The sequence below is a fragment of the Vipera berus genome (genome assembly GCF_964194415.1).
Source record: "Vipera berus genome assembly, chromosome: Z".
Lineage (NCBI taxonomy): Eukaryota > Metazoa > Chordata > Lepidosauria > Squamata > Viperidae > Vipera > Vipera berus.
Genome location: NC_138205.1, coordinates 63,306,073 through 63,321,303, shown reverse-complemented (window position 1 = coordinate 63,321,303; position 15,231 = coordinate 63,306,073). Strand labels below are relative to the sequence as shown.

Genomic DNA, 15,231 nt, shown 5'->3' with positions numbered 1-15,231 from the left:
ATTGAGAGTTCGGGGAAAAATTAGAGAAGAGCAACTAACATGATCCAAGGCCTGGAGACTAAAACATATGAAGAACAGCTACCCGACTTGGGTTTGGCTAGTCTAAAGAAAAGAAGAAAGGAAGACATGATAGCAGTATTCCAGTATTTGAGGGGCTGCCACAAAGAAGAGGGGGCCACATTCTTCTCCAAAGCACCAGAGGACAGGACAAGAAACAATGGTTGGAAACTGATCAGAGAGAAGCAACCTGGAATTAAGGTGAAATTTCCTGACAGTGAGGACAATTAACCCACTGGAACAGCTTGCCTTTGGAAATCATGGGCACTCCATCATTGGAGTGAGCAGGGGGCTGAACTAGACAACCTCCAAGGTCCCTTCCAGCTCTACTCTATTCTAAAGCTAAGAAATATTTGAAATGTAATACATTTCATTGTTTTGCTATAAACACTACATATTTATATATTTATTTTATTCATCACTGTTTGGAACCACCCATCTTTCTTACAGACGGAATCTGGGCAGTATACAATAAAATAATAAAGCATAAAAAGTACATAAAAATTAAAATTTCAGGCAAGGATGGTTAAAACAACAGGCAAGGATGGTTAAAACAACTGTTAAAAATCAATTGAAAAAGGATGGTTTTCAGGGCAGTAACCATCCCTATGGCTGTGTGATCCTCTGTATTCCCTAAGCAAGGCTATGGAGCCATGTTTTAACTTCATTTTGGAAGGCCAGGAGAGTTGAGACTTGTCTTACATCTAAGGGAAGAAACAATCCACAGGGTGGGGGCAATGGCAGAGAAGGATCTCTTCCTAGATCCCACTTGTCAGAGCTCTTTATCTGTCATGGCCTGCAACATACTTTCCCTGCCTGACCAGGTGGGATTGATTGATGTAATGGGATGAAGATGGTTATGTGTAGGGTTTTATAGGTTATAACAAACATCTTGAATTGGACCCAGGAGCAAAGTGGCACCCAATAAAGTTCACAGAGCAAAGGTGTTACATGTGCCACTTTTGGGGTGCTCCAAATTGCCCACATAGTCACATTCTGTACTAGCTGAAGTTTCTGGATGCTTTTCAAGGGTAGCCCCATGTAGAACTCATTCCAATAATCTAAATGGGAGATGACTATCACATAAATGACCAAATGGAAGGCCTCCCTATTCAGAAAAGAATGTAACCATAGTATCAGGGTAAGCAAAGACCCTCCTAGCCATGGCAGGTAGAGCTCTTTATGAGTCCAAGAGTACCTCAGATTATGTATCACCTCTGTCTGGGAGAGTGCAAACCCATCTAAGACCAAAGATGAAAAGCTTTTGGGTTCACCCATAGCCACTCCATCTTACCAGGATTCAACTGAAGTCTGTTGTTCCCATCCAGGGCCCCACAGCTTCTAGCAATGCAAAATAACATCCATAGCATCACTCACTTCACCTGGGATGGAAATATATAACTGGGCTTCATTAGCATATTAGTGATACCTCAACCTATGATCACAATTGATTTCTTCCAGCAGTTTCATGTAGATGTTAAAAAGGAGTGGGGAAAGTATCAAGTCCTGTGTCACCCCACAAAGCATGTGCCTGAACTGGACCACCTGTTGCCTATCAACAGTGATTGAGACTGGTCTTGAGGAAGGAGGTGAGGCAGCACAAAACCATATCACTTCCAACTTGCTACGTTAGCCAAAAAGGATAACATGGATAATAATATCAAAAGGCAGAAAGATCAAGAAGAAAAAGGATGAGTGTACTACCTCCATACTGCTTCCACCAGTTGTTTTCTAGATTGGCTTTACTATAAATACAGCTGATACAGTGAGCGGTGTTATTAGATCCTTTTCATCATAGTCTTGTCTTTCTTAATCTAACTTTTAACTAATGTGTTAATATGGGTAATCGTTGATTTATGACTGGTTGCTTAGTGACCATTCAAAGTTACAGTGGACCCCCCCAAAAGGTATTTAAAACCTGGTTTCAAAATTCTGACATTGCTCTGCACCTCCAGATCGTGTGACTGTATTTTGGGCACTTGACATCCAGCCCACATTTTGAGCCATTTGTAGTGCCTATAGTTATTTGATTGTAATATACAATGGTTATGCTGGAAACCAGCACTTACTTCCAGTTTATATCAAGAACTGACCCGTAGCAAACAATAGGTTCGTTTAATGTCCACATTTGTTTAATGACCATCACAAAAAAAGTCATAAAATCAAGTCTGGTCACATTATGATCTGCTTTAAGACCCTGACAATTTAAAACTGTAATTGCCAGGCTTACTTACAGTTTTAATTCAAGGAGTGCTTATACCATAGAATATATAAATACCATGTGAATGGCTTATCTTTTTGAATTAGTGTAATGAAATCTCTTCACTAGCCCACAGGGCATGGCTGAAGAAAATTCTGATCTTTTCAAGCAAAATTGACAGATTTAAAGATTTAATCTTATACCAAGTTCTTTATATAATGTCTGCATATATCACTTGATAATGTTATCAATAAAATTTTCAATATTGTTCTTGGGTTTTCACCCACACATCTGATTAAGTATTTTCCCATGTAACAACCTGTGGGTCCTAGGATTACAATGTCATCCAGAATTGCATGATTGCTATCACTAAGCAATGTGGTCACATGACCATAGGCTTTATGACTAAGCATTGTTTAATAATGGAAATTTTGGTCCCAATTGCCATTGTAACCCAAGTGGTATCAGCAACACTGAAGTTTTTAAACCTTTGATTTTATGAAAGAAAGATAGAAAGATAATCTTTTGATAAATAATCTGATTTTTGTATATTTCAGATCAGTAGCTGAAGCCACTGAAGTAGATCTCAATATGAGAGTTGGTTTGCACACTGGAAGAGTTCTTTGTGGAGTGCTGGGTCTTCGTAAATGGCAGTATGATGTTTGGTCAAATGATGTGACTCTTGCTAATGTAATGGAAGCTGGAGGGTTGCCTGGGTAAGTCTCAATATGCTTGCCAGTTACTTATTTCTGAAGCAAAAATAGTATACTGGTGCCACTGCTTGTGCTTTGAATGCTTGTCTAGCTTTGTCTAAAGCTTTCCTGACAATTGGCCAGATGTTTTGTAATTGTGCAATCCAATCCTTCAGTGATGGGATTACCGGTTCATTTGGGGTTAGTTCTGGCATGGGGTTGAAACTTTAACCGGTAGCTATTTGAAAAGGAATGTAACCTGTGCTGGAGTGGACTGCGTTATTATATGCCACTTCTGCAAAAGGTAGTAGGTCCGTCCAATTTATTTGCTGGAAATTAATAAAGCATCTTAAATATTGCTGAAGTACTGAGTTCGAACGTTCAGCCGATCCATCCATCTGAGGATGATGACTAGATCAGGGCTTTTCAACCAGTGGTACAGGTACCACTTGTGGTACATTGGCACCTGGCGGGTGGTATATGACCATCCTAGAAAAGTGGTAGCGGGGGAAGGGAATGAGCTGAACTGGTAGCAGCACCGCACAAGCTTGAGCGAGAGATGGCTGGAGCTGCAAGATTGTCAGGGCTCAGCGTAAGCTCCAGGATCAGTGTGAGTCACCAGCTGGAACTCAGCACTGATCCTGGTGCTTTTGAACCCAGAAGAAGTGCCGGTCAGTTGAAATGTTGCAGCATCACCAGGGTCTTATCATTTACATTTAGATGCTTGGCAACTGCTTCATATTTATGACAGTCACAGTGTCCCAGGGTCATGCGAAGTGACTGAAACCTGCTGCAACCACCCAACAGAGGAGGGGGGAAATAAAAACCAAACACCCCCTCCACCCCACCCCCACTGCCCATCCTCAACAGAAATGCTCACAACAATGAAAACCTTGGACATGAGGAAGAGCGGGCAGGCAGACAGGTGTCTTGCTCAAAGTGGCTTGGAGGGCCACTTTGAACAGTCACTAAGCAAACTGTTGTAAGTTGAGGACTACCTGTACTTCATCATATTTTTCCTTTTTTTTTTTTTGGTCATCAGGTTTTTGACACCTTGCTAGGCGACTGGTGGTACTCGGATGTTGCCATATCCTAAAAGTGGTACAATGGGTGAAAAGGTTGAAAAGCCCTGGACTAGATGACAGTCCTTGGGTGGTTCCTAAAAGGGATAAAAATTCTTTCCAAAATGCCAACGTAAATTGCACCCCCCATCAGATATGATGTGTTGTGGTACCCCATGCAATCTGTAAATATGCTGCATGAAAAGGTTCATGAAAAGGTTCGCTAAGGCTTTTATGGTGGGGATCTTTTGGCAAGAGATGAAGTGCACCTGTTTGGAAAACAAGTCCGTGACCATCCAGATTACAGTGTTCCCGTTGCTTTCTGGTAATTCCACTATAAAATCCATGGCTATCTCTTTCCATGGGGCTGAGGGGTTCACCACTGGTTGTAACAGTCCTGGCGACTTCCCTTGCAGCCTCTTAGCCGTCGCTCAAGTTTGGCAGCTGGCCACGTAGCTTTCTATGTCCTTTTTCATGGATGGCCACCAAAATTGCCTTTTACTTAAGTGTAGGGTTTTTACAAAACCAAAATGTCCTGCTGATTTTGTATCATTGCACAACTGCATGAAATTCATCCTCTGGGTGGCAGGTATGTATAACTTCTCACCCACCCAGGGTAGTCCATCTTTGATGGTCCACACATGTCTATTTTTCTGGAACCATTCATCAGTTTCCAAAGACTTCCGGAATTCTATTCCAGTTTGGCTATCCACCCGTGGCTTTATTTTAGCTTGGATCCTGGTGGTTACTGGTGCTGCCATTTGTTGTTTGGGCATAAGTGGTTTAGAGTCAGTGACCCGTGTGCTGTTATATTGGGGTATGTGAGATAATGCATCAGCCAAGAAATGGAAGTGTTTAAGAGTGAAATGGAATCAGTGAAATCAGTGAAATTGTTGGGACCAGCGGGCTTGCTTAGGAGAGAGTTTCCTAGGTGTTTTTAGTGCTTCCAAAGTTTTGTGGTCTGTTCAGACCTGGAAGGGGATTTTATTGCTTTCAAAGAAATGGCACCATGTAAGTAATGACCACCTCACAGCGTATGCCTCCTTTTCCCACATGGCCCAACATTGTTCTGTCTCCGTGAGTTTCCTGGACGTACATGCACATGGTTGCAATGCCCCCTCATCATTTTCCTGTAATAATACAGCTCCCACTGCCACATCTCTCGCGTCTGCCTGTTTTACAAAAGGTTTATCAGGATCTAAGTGTCTCAGTACAGATTCGGCAGAAAAAAGCCTCTTTTGCCTCTCAAATGCTTCTTGACATTCCATTGTCCACTTCAGGGGCTGGCTGGGTTTCACTGGGGAACCCACTGCCCCCTCATTTTCAACAGGTTTCTGAGTGGCAGGGCTATTTGGGCAAACAAAGGGATGAATTAGCGGTAGAAGTTTGCAAACCCCAAGAAACTTTGCAATTGCTTCTGTGTGTGGGGGGGTGCCCATTCTAATACTGCCCTGACTTTCTCAGGGTCCATTTCGATGCCCTGTGGGGATATGCGATATCCCAGGTAGTCTATTCTTTCCTGGTGGAATTCACATTTCGATAATTTTGCATATAGGTGGGCAGCCCGCAATTTTTTCAGAACTGCTCTGACTAGGTTAATATGCTCCTCTTTGGTCTCAGTGAAGATAAGGATGTCATCTAGGTAAATCAGGACCCCCTTATTTAGGTGCTGTCGTAGCACTTCATTAATTAATTGCACAAAAACTGCGGGGGCCCCTTGCAGTCCAAATGGCAGGACTTTGAACTGGTAGTAACCCATTGGGCAATTGAATGGAGTCTTCCAGGTCTAGTTTGGTAAAAATCCTTCCTTTCGATAGGTGGGATAGCATATCCTACATTAGGGGTAGGGGATACAGATTACATTCATTAATTGTGTGAAGGGCACAGTAGTCCATGCACAAACGAAGAGTGCCATCCTATTTCTCCCTGAACAGGACCAGGGTGGCCCCTTTGGGTTTGCCAGGCTCAATAAATCCCCTTTCTAGGTTTTTTTTAAATGAATCTTTCCATCTCTACTGTTTCTTTGGGGCTCATGGAGTACATCCTGGGCTTTGGGAGTTTGAATTCTATAGCACAGTCTGTGGGTCGGTGAGGGGGAAGCTCCTCTGCCCGTTCCTCACTGAAAACTTCACCAAGGTCCATGTATTCCTCCAGTATTTCTGGTAACCTCTTCTCTTCCCCCACTGATCCTGTCTCCTCTCTTCAGGTTGGGGGGTGCTTTGGGGTTTTATGTTCCTATGCTCCTCCGGGAAGTTGAGTTCTGCTGTCCTCCAATTTACCCAGGGGTTCCATTTCTTCAGCCATTCCAGTCCTAAAATCATTGGGCATTCCATGGCTGGGTTCACTACAAACGTTATGTCTTCCTCATGGGTCCCAAGGGACAGGGGAACTGTTAAGGTGGCTAGGGTATCTGGCAACCCCCTGCTTTGGATCCATCTAACTGGCCAGAGGAGATTGATTGTTTTAGTCTCCTCACCGGAATGCCCAAATTCTCCCCCGGTGTCAGGCTGATGAGGCAGAATGTGCAGCCAGAGTCATTTAGGGCATTCAGTGGTGAGGTGACCCTCTCTCCTGCATTTGAAACAACCTGTTGATTTCTTAGCCGTGGACAGTGGTTTCGCTGGCTCACATGTTTGCTTGGGCGGTGGGCAGGCCCGTGGTTTTACCCGGCAGTGCCTTTTTAGTAGGTGTATCTCCGCCTCCTCTGCCAGGACATCCTTGTCATTGAGAGGGTGTCAGTCTCCTCAAGGCAGGCAAGCATCATACAGGGCGTAGTTTAGCCCATCTTTGAAATGGCTAAAGAGGATGTCTTCCGGCCAGTTCAGCTTACTGGCAATGGCTCGGAATTCTTGGGTATATTCAGCCACCGGCTGTCTGCCCTACCTCACCATTTTGATTCTCTCTCAGGCCTTATGATCAGCCAAAGGGTCCTAAAACCACCTCCTCAAGGATGACATGAATCGGTTGAAGTCATAAGGTTCTGGGGCATTGGAGTCATGCAGGTTCACCACCTGGTCTGCAGCCAATCCGTCCAGGGCAGATTGTACAATGCGGATGTGGGCTTTGTCACTGGGGATGTCCCATCCATATTCTTCCATATAGCTGAGGACTTGGGTTAGGAAAACCCCCAAGTATGGTGGCTCTCCCCTGAATTTCACTTCCAGAGGTGGTAGTCTTTGAATGGATGGGTGTCTGTGCAGAGGGCGGTATTGCCCCCCATCCTGATCCCCGTCTGTGTTTCAGCAGGGAATGGGTGCTGCTGAGGTGGCAGCTCCTGGTACAGCAGCCGGCCCCAGTGTTGTAGGTTCCGGATCCGCACCCCACTGTCTCTTCAGTTGCAGCCCCTGGTGCTGCTGTGGTCTTCAGGTTTCTCCTCTCTTAGTGAGCTAAGGGTTTTTTCATCAGGTCAATAGCTTTCTCTAGGATCCACTCCGCATGGGTTGAATAACTCCCATCCTCTTCACTGACGTGCAGGGAACTCTCCATCTCTTGCCTCCATTCATGTTGGTGACCGCCCTGCCTCAGGGTCACTTTCCTCGATGCCTTTTCTCACTTGCTTTTCCTTCCAACTCCCATCAACCACTACAGTTTGTGGTCGTGCATCTCCCCCACCTCTTCCCCAGAGGAATATGACGCTTCAGCTTCTGATCGTTGGTGGGGTTTCATTCAGGGAGAAAGTTCTCTTCCCATGGGGCTTTCTTCCTTCCTTGCCTTGTTGTTAGACATTGTACTTTTTGCAAAATCCCCCAGTAAGATTCTTCCTTCCAGGTTGACTCTTAATGAAGATCCTATCCAATGTCAGAACCCACTCCATTCCACATCTTAGGAAAGAAAAGCTCTTGGAGACAAGTTTGTCCAACAGGAACTTTTACTAAAACATAAATGACAGTGGATAGGATAGACAGGATCTGAAAACTGTCCCACAGATTGATACTTTTTAAGTGTCCCTGAGTAAAAACCCCTCCCATCAGTCCATTTGGTCAGTCCCGGATCAGTCAAGGTTCAAGTGTCAAAACCCCTCGTCGGAAAAGAGAAACACCAGTACATTTGCAATATTATTACTTCCTCCCCTTCACATTCCAGTTGGAGATACAAACCAGAATTCCCCCCACCCCCTTTCTTTGTTCTTCATAGTTCAGAGGGTTTCTTCCCTGGCCTTTTGTGATGGCCTCCAGGCAGACTGAATAAACAAACATTGCATCTAAGGGATAGAGATGGGCAATTAACAACCCTGTCTTCTCTTTCCCTCCTTGGGAATGGCAGAATCCAGAAGGGGGGGGGTGAGATTTGGGTTTTTCACAGAGAGGAAGTTAGAAATGAGATAAAAATGGATTCTTACACTATAGCTTGATGCAGTGTGTAAATTCAACAAAATGAAAGACTTTTGACTACATCTTAAAAGTTTATTGACAGTTGAAAAATGACATGAGTAATAGGACACCTAAGCCTTTGCATTCCATCAAAATCATCTCCCTCCACTTAAAAGCGAAAAAAGAGCTTGCAATGGCAAAAGTTTTCATTTGAGATCCCTACATTAGCTTCTAATAGATTAGACAGATAATGATAAAAGATAAATAGATAGATAATGATAGATATGTGTGTGTGTGTACACACACACAAACATATAATTAGAGAAACAGATACTTGCATATATATATATATATATATATATATATATATATATATATATATGTATATATATGTGTATATATATATATGTATATATATGTGTATATATATATATGTATATATATATATATATATATATATATATATATATATATATATATATATATATATATGTATATATATATGTATGTATGTATGTATAAGGGACGCGGTGGCTCAGTGGGTTAGGACGCTGAGCTTGTCGATCAGAAGGTCGGCAGTTTGGCGGGTCGAATCCCAAGTGCCGCGTAACAGAGTGAGCGCCTGTTACTCGTCCCAGCTTCTGCCAACCTAGCAGTTCGAAAGCACGTAAAAATGCAAGTAGAAAAATAGGGACCACCACGGTGGGAAGGTAACAGCGTTCCGTGCGCCTTTGGCGTCTAGTCATGCCGGCCACATGACCACGGAGATGTCCTCGGACAAGCGCTGGCTCTTCGGCTTTGAAACGGAGATGAGCACTGGCCCCTAGAGTCGGAAACGACTAGCACGCATGTGCGGGGGAACCTTTACCTTTACCTTTACCTTATGTATGTATGTATATATATATATATATATATATATATATATATATATATATATATATATATATATATATATATATATATATATATATATATATATATATATATATATATATATATGTTTTCGTAGATTCTCGCGGGTGTCTGTATGTGTAGGTCTAGAGTCTCGGGTTTCTTCCCACGTTCCTTTCATCTTCAGAAAGTTGTGGCGACGTTTCGACGAAATCCCATCCGTCATCATCAGGCCGGAGTATTCCTCCTGCTGCTTTCAGGAGCAATGCGTGGTCTGTCTGTTCCTTTCCTTCCAACTGCCGGTGGGGCTGTGTTCTGACTGGGTGGAGGCGTGGCTGCTTTCTGATTGGGTGGGGGTGTCCTCCAACTAGGTGGAGGTGTGGTTGTCTTCTGATTGAGTGGAGGCGTGGCTGTCTTCTGATTGGGTGGATGTGTTCTGAATGGGTGGGGTTTTTTGTTGTGTCATAATATCCTGAGTGTTGTGATTTGGTGTCCTGAGGAGTGGGCTGTGTAGTGGCCTCCAGAGCTTTGGCTTGGCTCCGAGTTCGAGGACCTGCCATGCATCTCTGGTATGGGTCAGTCAGGTTCGTGTGTGCGTTCTTCTGCTTGGGTGATAGCACTTTTGTTTGACTTGTTCTGTCTTCTGTGTGGGAGAGTTTTTGTTCTGGGTGTGGATGAGTCTTGTTGGGGCTGGTGGCATTTGGGGTTGTTTGTTGGTTTTTTAAATCCTTGTTTCCAAATGGCATGTAGGCGGGAGGTGTCGTCTCGCTTGTTCATACTGTCTGGGTGTTTTTCTATTTCAATGGCTTCTCTGATTATTCTGCTATTGAGATGTTCTATTTTGGCGATTGTTTTTGTACCTTCGAAATTGATGTTGTGTCCCGTAGTGTTTATGTGTTGTACTAGTGAAGATGTGTGATCTTTCTTCTGTACTGAGTTCTTATGTTCTTCTACACGTACCTCTATTCTTCTGTTAGTCTGTCCGATGTATGTTGCTGGACAGGAGGCGCATGGGATTTGGTATATGCCCTGGTTTTCCAGTTCTATTTTGTCTTTGGGATTTCTCAGGATGGTTGATATCTTTCTGTCAGTGTTAAATGCGGTTTTGATGTTATGTTTGCGTAGTACTTTACTGATTTTGTCGGTTGTTCCTTTTATGTAGGGCAAGATGGCTCGTCCGTTGTTCTGTTCTTCTTCTTGGATGTTTTTCTGTTTCGGAGTCCGCTGCTGAATTATATTGGTGATTTTGTTTTTTTGGAACTTGTTTGCTGTCAATATGTCTGTCAGGGTGTGTAGTTCTGTTTGTATATGTGTTTCATCTGCAAGGCATCTGGTTCTTGTTATTAGTGTTTTGGCTACTGAATTTATTTGTGCTGGGTGATGATGTGATTGCGCATTGAGGTAACGGTTGGTGTGTGTTTTCTTTCGGTAGACTGTGTGTCCTAGGGTTCCGTTTTGTTTTTTGTATATAAGTACATCCAGGAAAGGTAACTGGTTGTTTGTTTCAATCTCCATGGTGAATTTTATTTTGGGATGTAGGCTATTCAGGTGTGTTAGGAAGTTTTCTAGCTCCTTTCTTCCGTGGGGCCAGATCACGAAGGTGTCATCCACATATCTGAGCCACAGTTTTGGTTTGTTTGTAGTCTTTTCTAGAGCGTTAGTTTCAAATTCTTCCATGAAAAGGTTGGCGATAACTGGTGATAGAGGGGATCCCATTGGTGCGCCTTCTATTTGTTTGTATCTCTGGCCTCTGTGTATGAAGTATGTGTTTGATAAGCAGTGTTCTGCTAGTTCTATAATATGGTTTGGTGGTTGGTATTTGCTTCTTATTGTTGATAGAGCTTCTTGGACTGGCACCTGGGTGAATAGTGATACCACATCGAAGCTGACTAGCAAGTCTTTTTGGTCTATCTGTAGATTTTTCACTAATTCTATAAAGTGGTATGAGTTTTGGACATATGAAGCTGCCATTTCTGCTAGAGGTTGTAATTGTTTTGCTAGGTATTTAGCTAAGTTTTGTAGTGGTGAGCCTATAGAACTTACTATGGGTCTTAGTGGGATTCCATCTTTGTGTATTTTGGGGAGGCCATATAGTTTTGGGCATCTGGATGACTTCTCCCTAGGAATGATTGTTTGTTGGATTTCTTGGCTTATAGAAGTTGATTTTATCTTTTTCTTGGTGGTCTCTTCTAGATAGGTTGTGGGATCTGTATATATAGGTTTGTATGTAATTTCTTTGAGTAAGTTGGACAGTTTCTCTTCATAGTCTGATGTGTCCATTACCACTGTAGCATTGCCTTTATCTGCTGGTAGTATGATTATGCTGTTGTCTTTTCTTAGGTTTTGCAATGCTACTTGTTCTTCTTTTGTTAGGTTGCTTTTGGGTGGTTTGCTTGTGCATAGGATGTGGGTGACTTCATGTCTGACTTGGTCTGCTTCGTCTGTATTGAGTTTAGTTAAGCTGGTTTCCACTCCACATATGATGGTTTCTGTGGGAATTTTCTTTGGTGCAACAGCGAAGTTGAAACCTTTTGCTAGGACGTTTGTTTCTGCTGTGGAAACCAGCATTGATAGACAAACGAATTTCAGCAAACAAGGATTTAAAAAACCAACAAACAACCCCAAATGCCACCAGCCCCAACAAGACTCATCCACACCCAGAACAAAAACTCTCCCACACAGAAGACAGAACAAGTCAAACAAAAGTGCTATCACCCAAGCAGAAGAACGCACACACGAACCTGACTGACCCATACCAGAGATGCATGGCAGGTCCTCGAACTCGGAGCCAAGCCAAAGCTCTGGAGGCCACTACACAGCCCACTCCTCAGGACACCAAATCACAACACTCAGGATATTACGACACAACAAAAAACCCCACCCATTCAGAACACACCCCACCCAATCAGAAGACAGCCACGCCTCCAACCAATCGGAAGACAACCACACATCCACCCAATCAGAAGACAGCCACGCCTCCACTCAATCAGAAGACAACCACGCCTAGTCGGAGGACACCCCCACCCAATCAGAAAGCAGCCACACCTCCACCCAGTCGGAACACAGCCCCACCGGCAGTTGGAAGGAAAGGAACAGACAGACCACGCATTGCTCCTGAAAGCAGCAGGAGGAATACTCCGGCCTGATGATGACGGATGGGATTTCGTCGAAACGTCGCCACAACTTTCTGAAGATGAAAGGAACGCGGGAAGAAACCCGAGACTCTAGACCTACACATACAGACACCCGCAAGAATCTACGAAAACAAATATCATACCTCTACGGGGAGGACATCTACCAACTAACCAGGACTTACGAAAAGTTAGAGGTCCGAAGAGCAAGAATACTAAGTGACATACCTTTCCTATGCTAATGTCGAGACCTAAATATAAGACCAAATTGTTTCAAATTGAAATTCCACATCAATACCACTTCAACCAAACGTATTCTAAGAAGAACAGAAATGGCATTACTAAGAAATGAACTCCACAATAAAAGATTTCAATTAGACCAAACAAACAAGGACCTACTAACATTACATCTCAAACTCAGCAACATTATTCACCCAATACTATGGGACAAGGATTTAAAAAACCAACAAACAACCCCAAATGCCACCAGCCCCAACAAGACTCATCCACACCCAGAACAAAAACTCTCCCACACAGAAGACAGAACAAGTCAAACAAAAGTGCTATCACCCAAGCAGAAGAACGCACACACAAACCTGACTGACCCATACCAGAGATGCATGGCAGGTCCTCGAACTCGGAGCCAAGCCAAAGCTCTGGAGGCCACTACACAGCCCACTCCTCAGGACACCAAATCACAACACTCAGGATATTACGACACAACAAAAAACCCCACCCATTCAGAACACACCCCACCCAATCAGAAGACAGCCACGCCTCCAACCAATCGGAAGACAACCACACATCCACCCAATCAGAAGACAGCCACGCCTCCACTCAATCAGAAGACAACCACGCCTCCACCTAGTCGGAGGACACCCCCACCCAATCAGAAAGCAGCCACACCTCCACCCAGTCGGAACACAGCCCCACCGGCAGTTGGAAGGAAAGGAACAGACAGAACACGCATTGCTCCTGAAAGCAGCAGGAGGAATACTCCGGCCTGATGATGACAGATGGGATTTCGTCGAAACGTCGCCACAACTTTCTGAAGATGAAAGGAACGCGGGAAGAAACCCGAGACTCTAGACCTACACATACAGACACCCGCGAGAATCTACGAAAACAAATATCATACCTCTACGGGGAGGACATCTACCAACTAACCAGGACTTATGAAAAGTTAGAAGTACGAAGAGCAAGAATACTAAGTGACATACCTTTCCTATGCCAATGTCGAGACCTAAATATAAGACCAAATTGTTTCAAATTGAAATTCCACATCAATACCACTTCAACCAAACGCATTCTAAGAAGAACAGAAATGGCATTACTAAGAAATGAACTCCACAATAAAAGATTTCAATTAGACCAAACAAACAAGGACCTACTAACATTACATCTCAAACTCAGCAACATTATTCACCCAATACTATGGGACAAAGTGAAACAACTGGCGGTTTGGAGAGCAGAAACAGAGACCACCTATAAAAACAACAGACATTCAAAGAAACTCAAACAATTAGAGAACTACAACAACCAAACAACCACACCACAACAACATCTACAACAAGTAGTGCATAACATCTCCCACAGAAGACTAACAACAGCAGAAACAAACGTCCTAGCAAAAGGTTTCAACTTCGCTGTTGCACCAAAGAAAATTCCCACAGAAACCATCATATGTGGAGTGGAAACCAGCTTAACTAAACTCAATACAGACGAAGCAGACCAAGTCAGACATGAAGTCACCCACATCCTATGCACAAGCAAACCACCCAAAAGCAACCTAACAAAAGAAGAACAAGTAGCATTGCAAAACCTAAGAAAAGACAACAGCATAATCATACTACCAGCAGATAAAGGCAATGCTACAGTGGTAATGGACACATCAGACTATGAAGAGAAACTGTCCAACTTACTCAAAGAAACTACATACAAACCTATATATACAGATCCCACAACCTATCTAGAAGAGACCACCAAGAAAAAGATAAAATCAACTTCTATAAGCCAAGAAATCCAACAAACAATCATTCCTAGGGAGAAGTCATCCAGATGCCCAAAACTATATGGCCTCCCCAAAATACACAAAGATGGAATCCCACTAAGACCCATAGTAAGTTCTATAGGCTCACCACTACAAAACTTAGCTAAATACCTAGCAAAACAATTACAACCTCTAGCAGAAATGGCAGCTTCATATGTCCAAAACTCATACCACTTTATAGAATTAGTGAAAAATCTACAGATAGACCAAAAAGACTTGCTAGTCAGCTTCGATGTGGTATCACTATTCACCCAGGTGCCAGTCCAAGAAGCTCTATCAACAATAAGAAGCAAATACCAACCACCAAACCATATTATAGAACTAGCAGAACACTGCTTATCAAACACATACTTCATACACAGAGGCCAGAGATACAAACAAATAGAAGGCGCACCAATGGGATCCCCTCTATCACCAGTTATCGCCAACCTTTTCATGGAAGAATTTGAAACTAACGCTCTAGAAAAGACTACAAACAAACCAAAACTGTGGCTCAGATATGTGGATGACACCTTCGTGATCTGGCCCCACGGAAGAAAGGAGCTAGAAAACTTCCTAACACACCTGAATAGCCTACATCCCAAAATAAAATTCACCATGGAGATTGAAACAAACAACCAGTTACCTTTCCTGGATGTACTTATATACAAAAAACAAAACGGAACCCTAGGACACAGTCTACCGAAAGAAAACACACACCAACCGTTACCTCAATGCGCAATCACATCATCACCCAGCACAAATAAATTCAGTAGCCAAAACACTAATAACAAGAACCAGATGCCTTGCAGATGAAACACATATACAAACAGAACTACACACCCTGACAGACATATTGA

At 43.2% G+C, this 15,231-nt stretch overlaps 1 protein-coding gene across 1 annotated transcript in view; it reads left to right on the top strand.

The window, feature by feature from the left end:
* The window catches only part of ADCY1 (adenylate cyclase 1), a gene marked incomplete at its 5' end in the record, with an annotated part of 490,247 nt that overhangs the window by 312,377 nt on the left and 162,639 nt on the right, over window positions 1–15,231 (top strand). Inside the window, one exon of the mRNA XM_081342918.1 lies at window positions 2,815–2,973. Within this exon, the coding sequence (XP_081199044.1) occupies window positions 2,815–2,973 (159 nt within the window). The remainder of the gene's footprint in view (window positions 1–2,814; window positions 2,974–15,231) is intronic.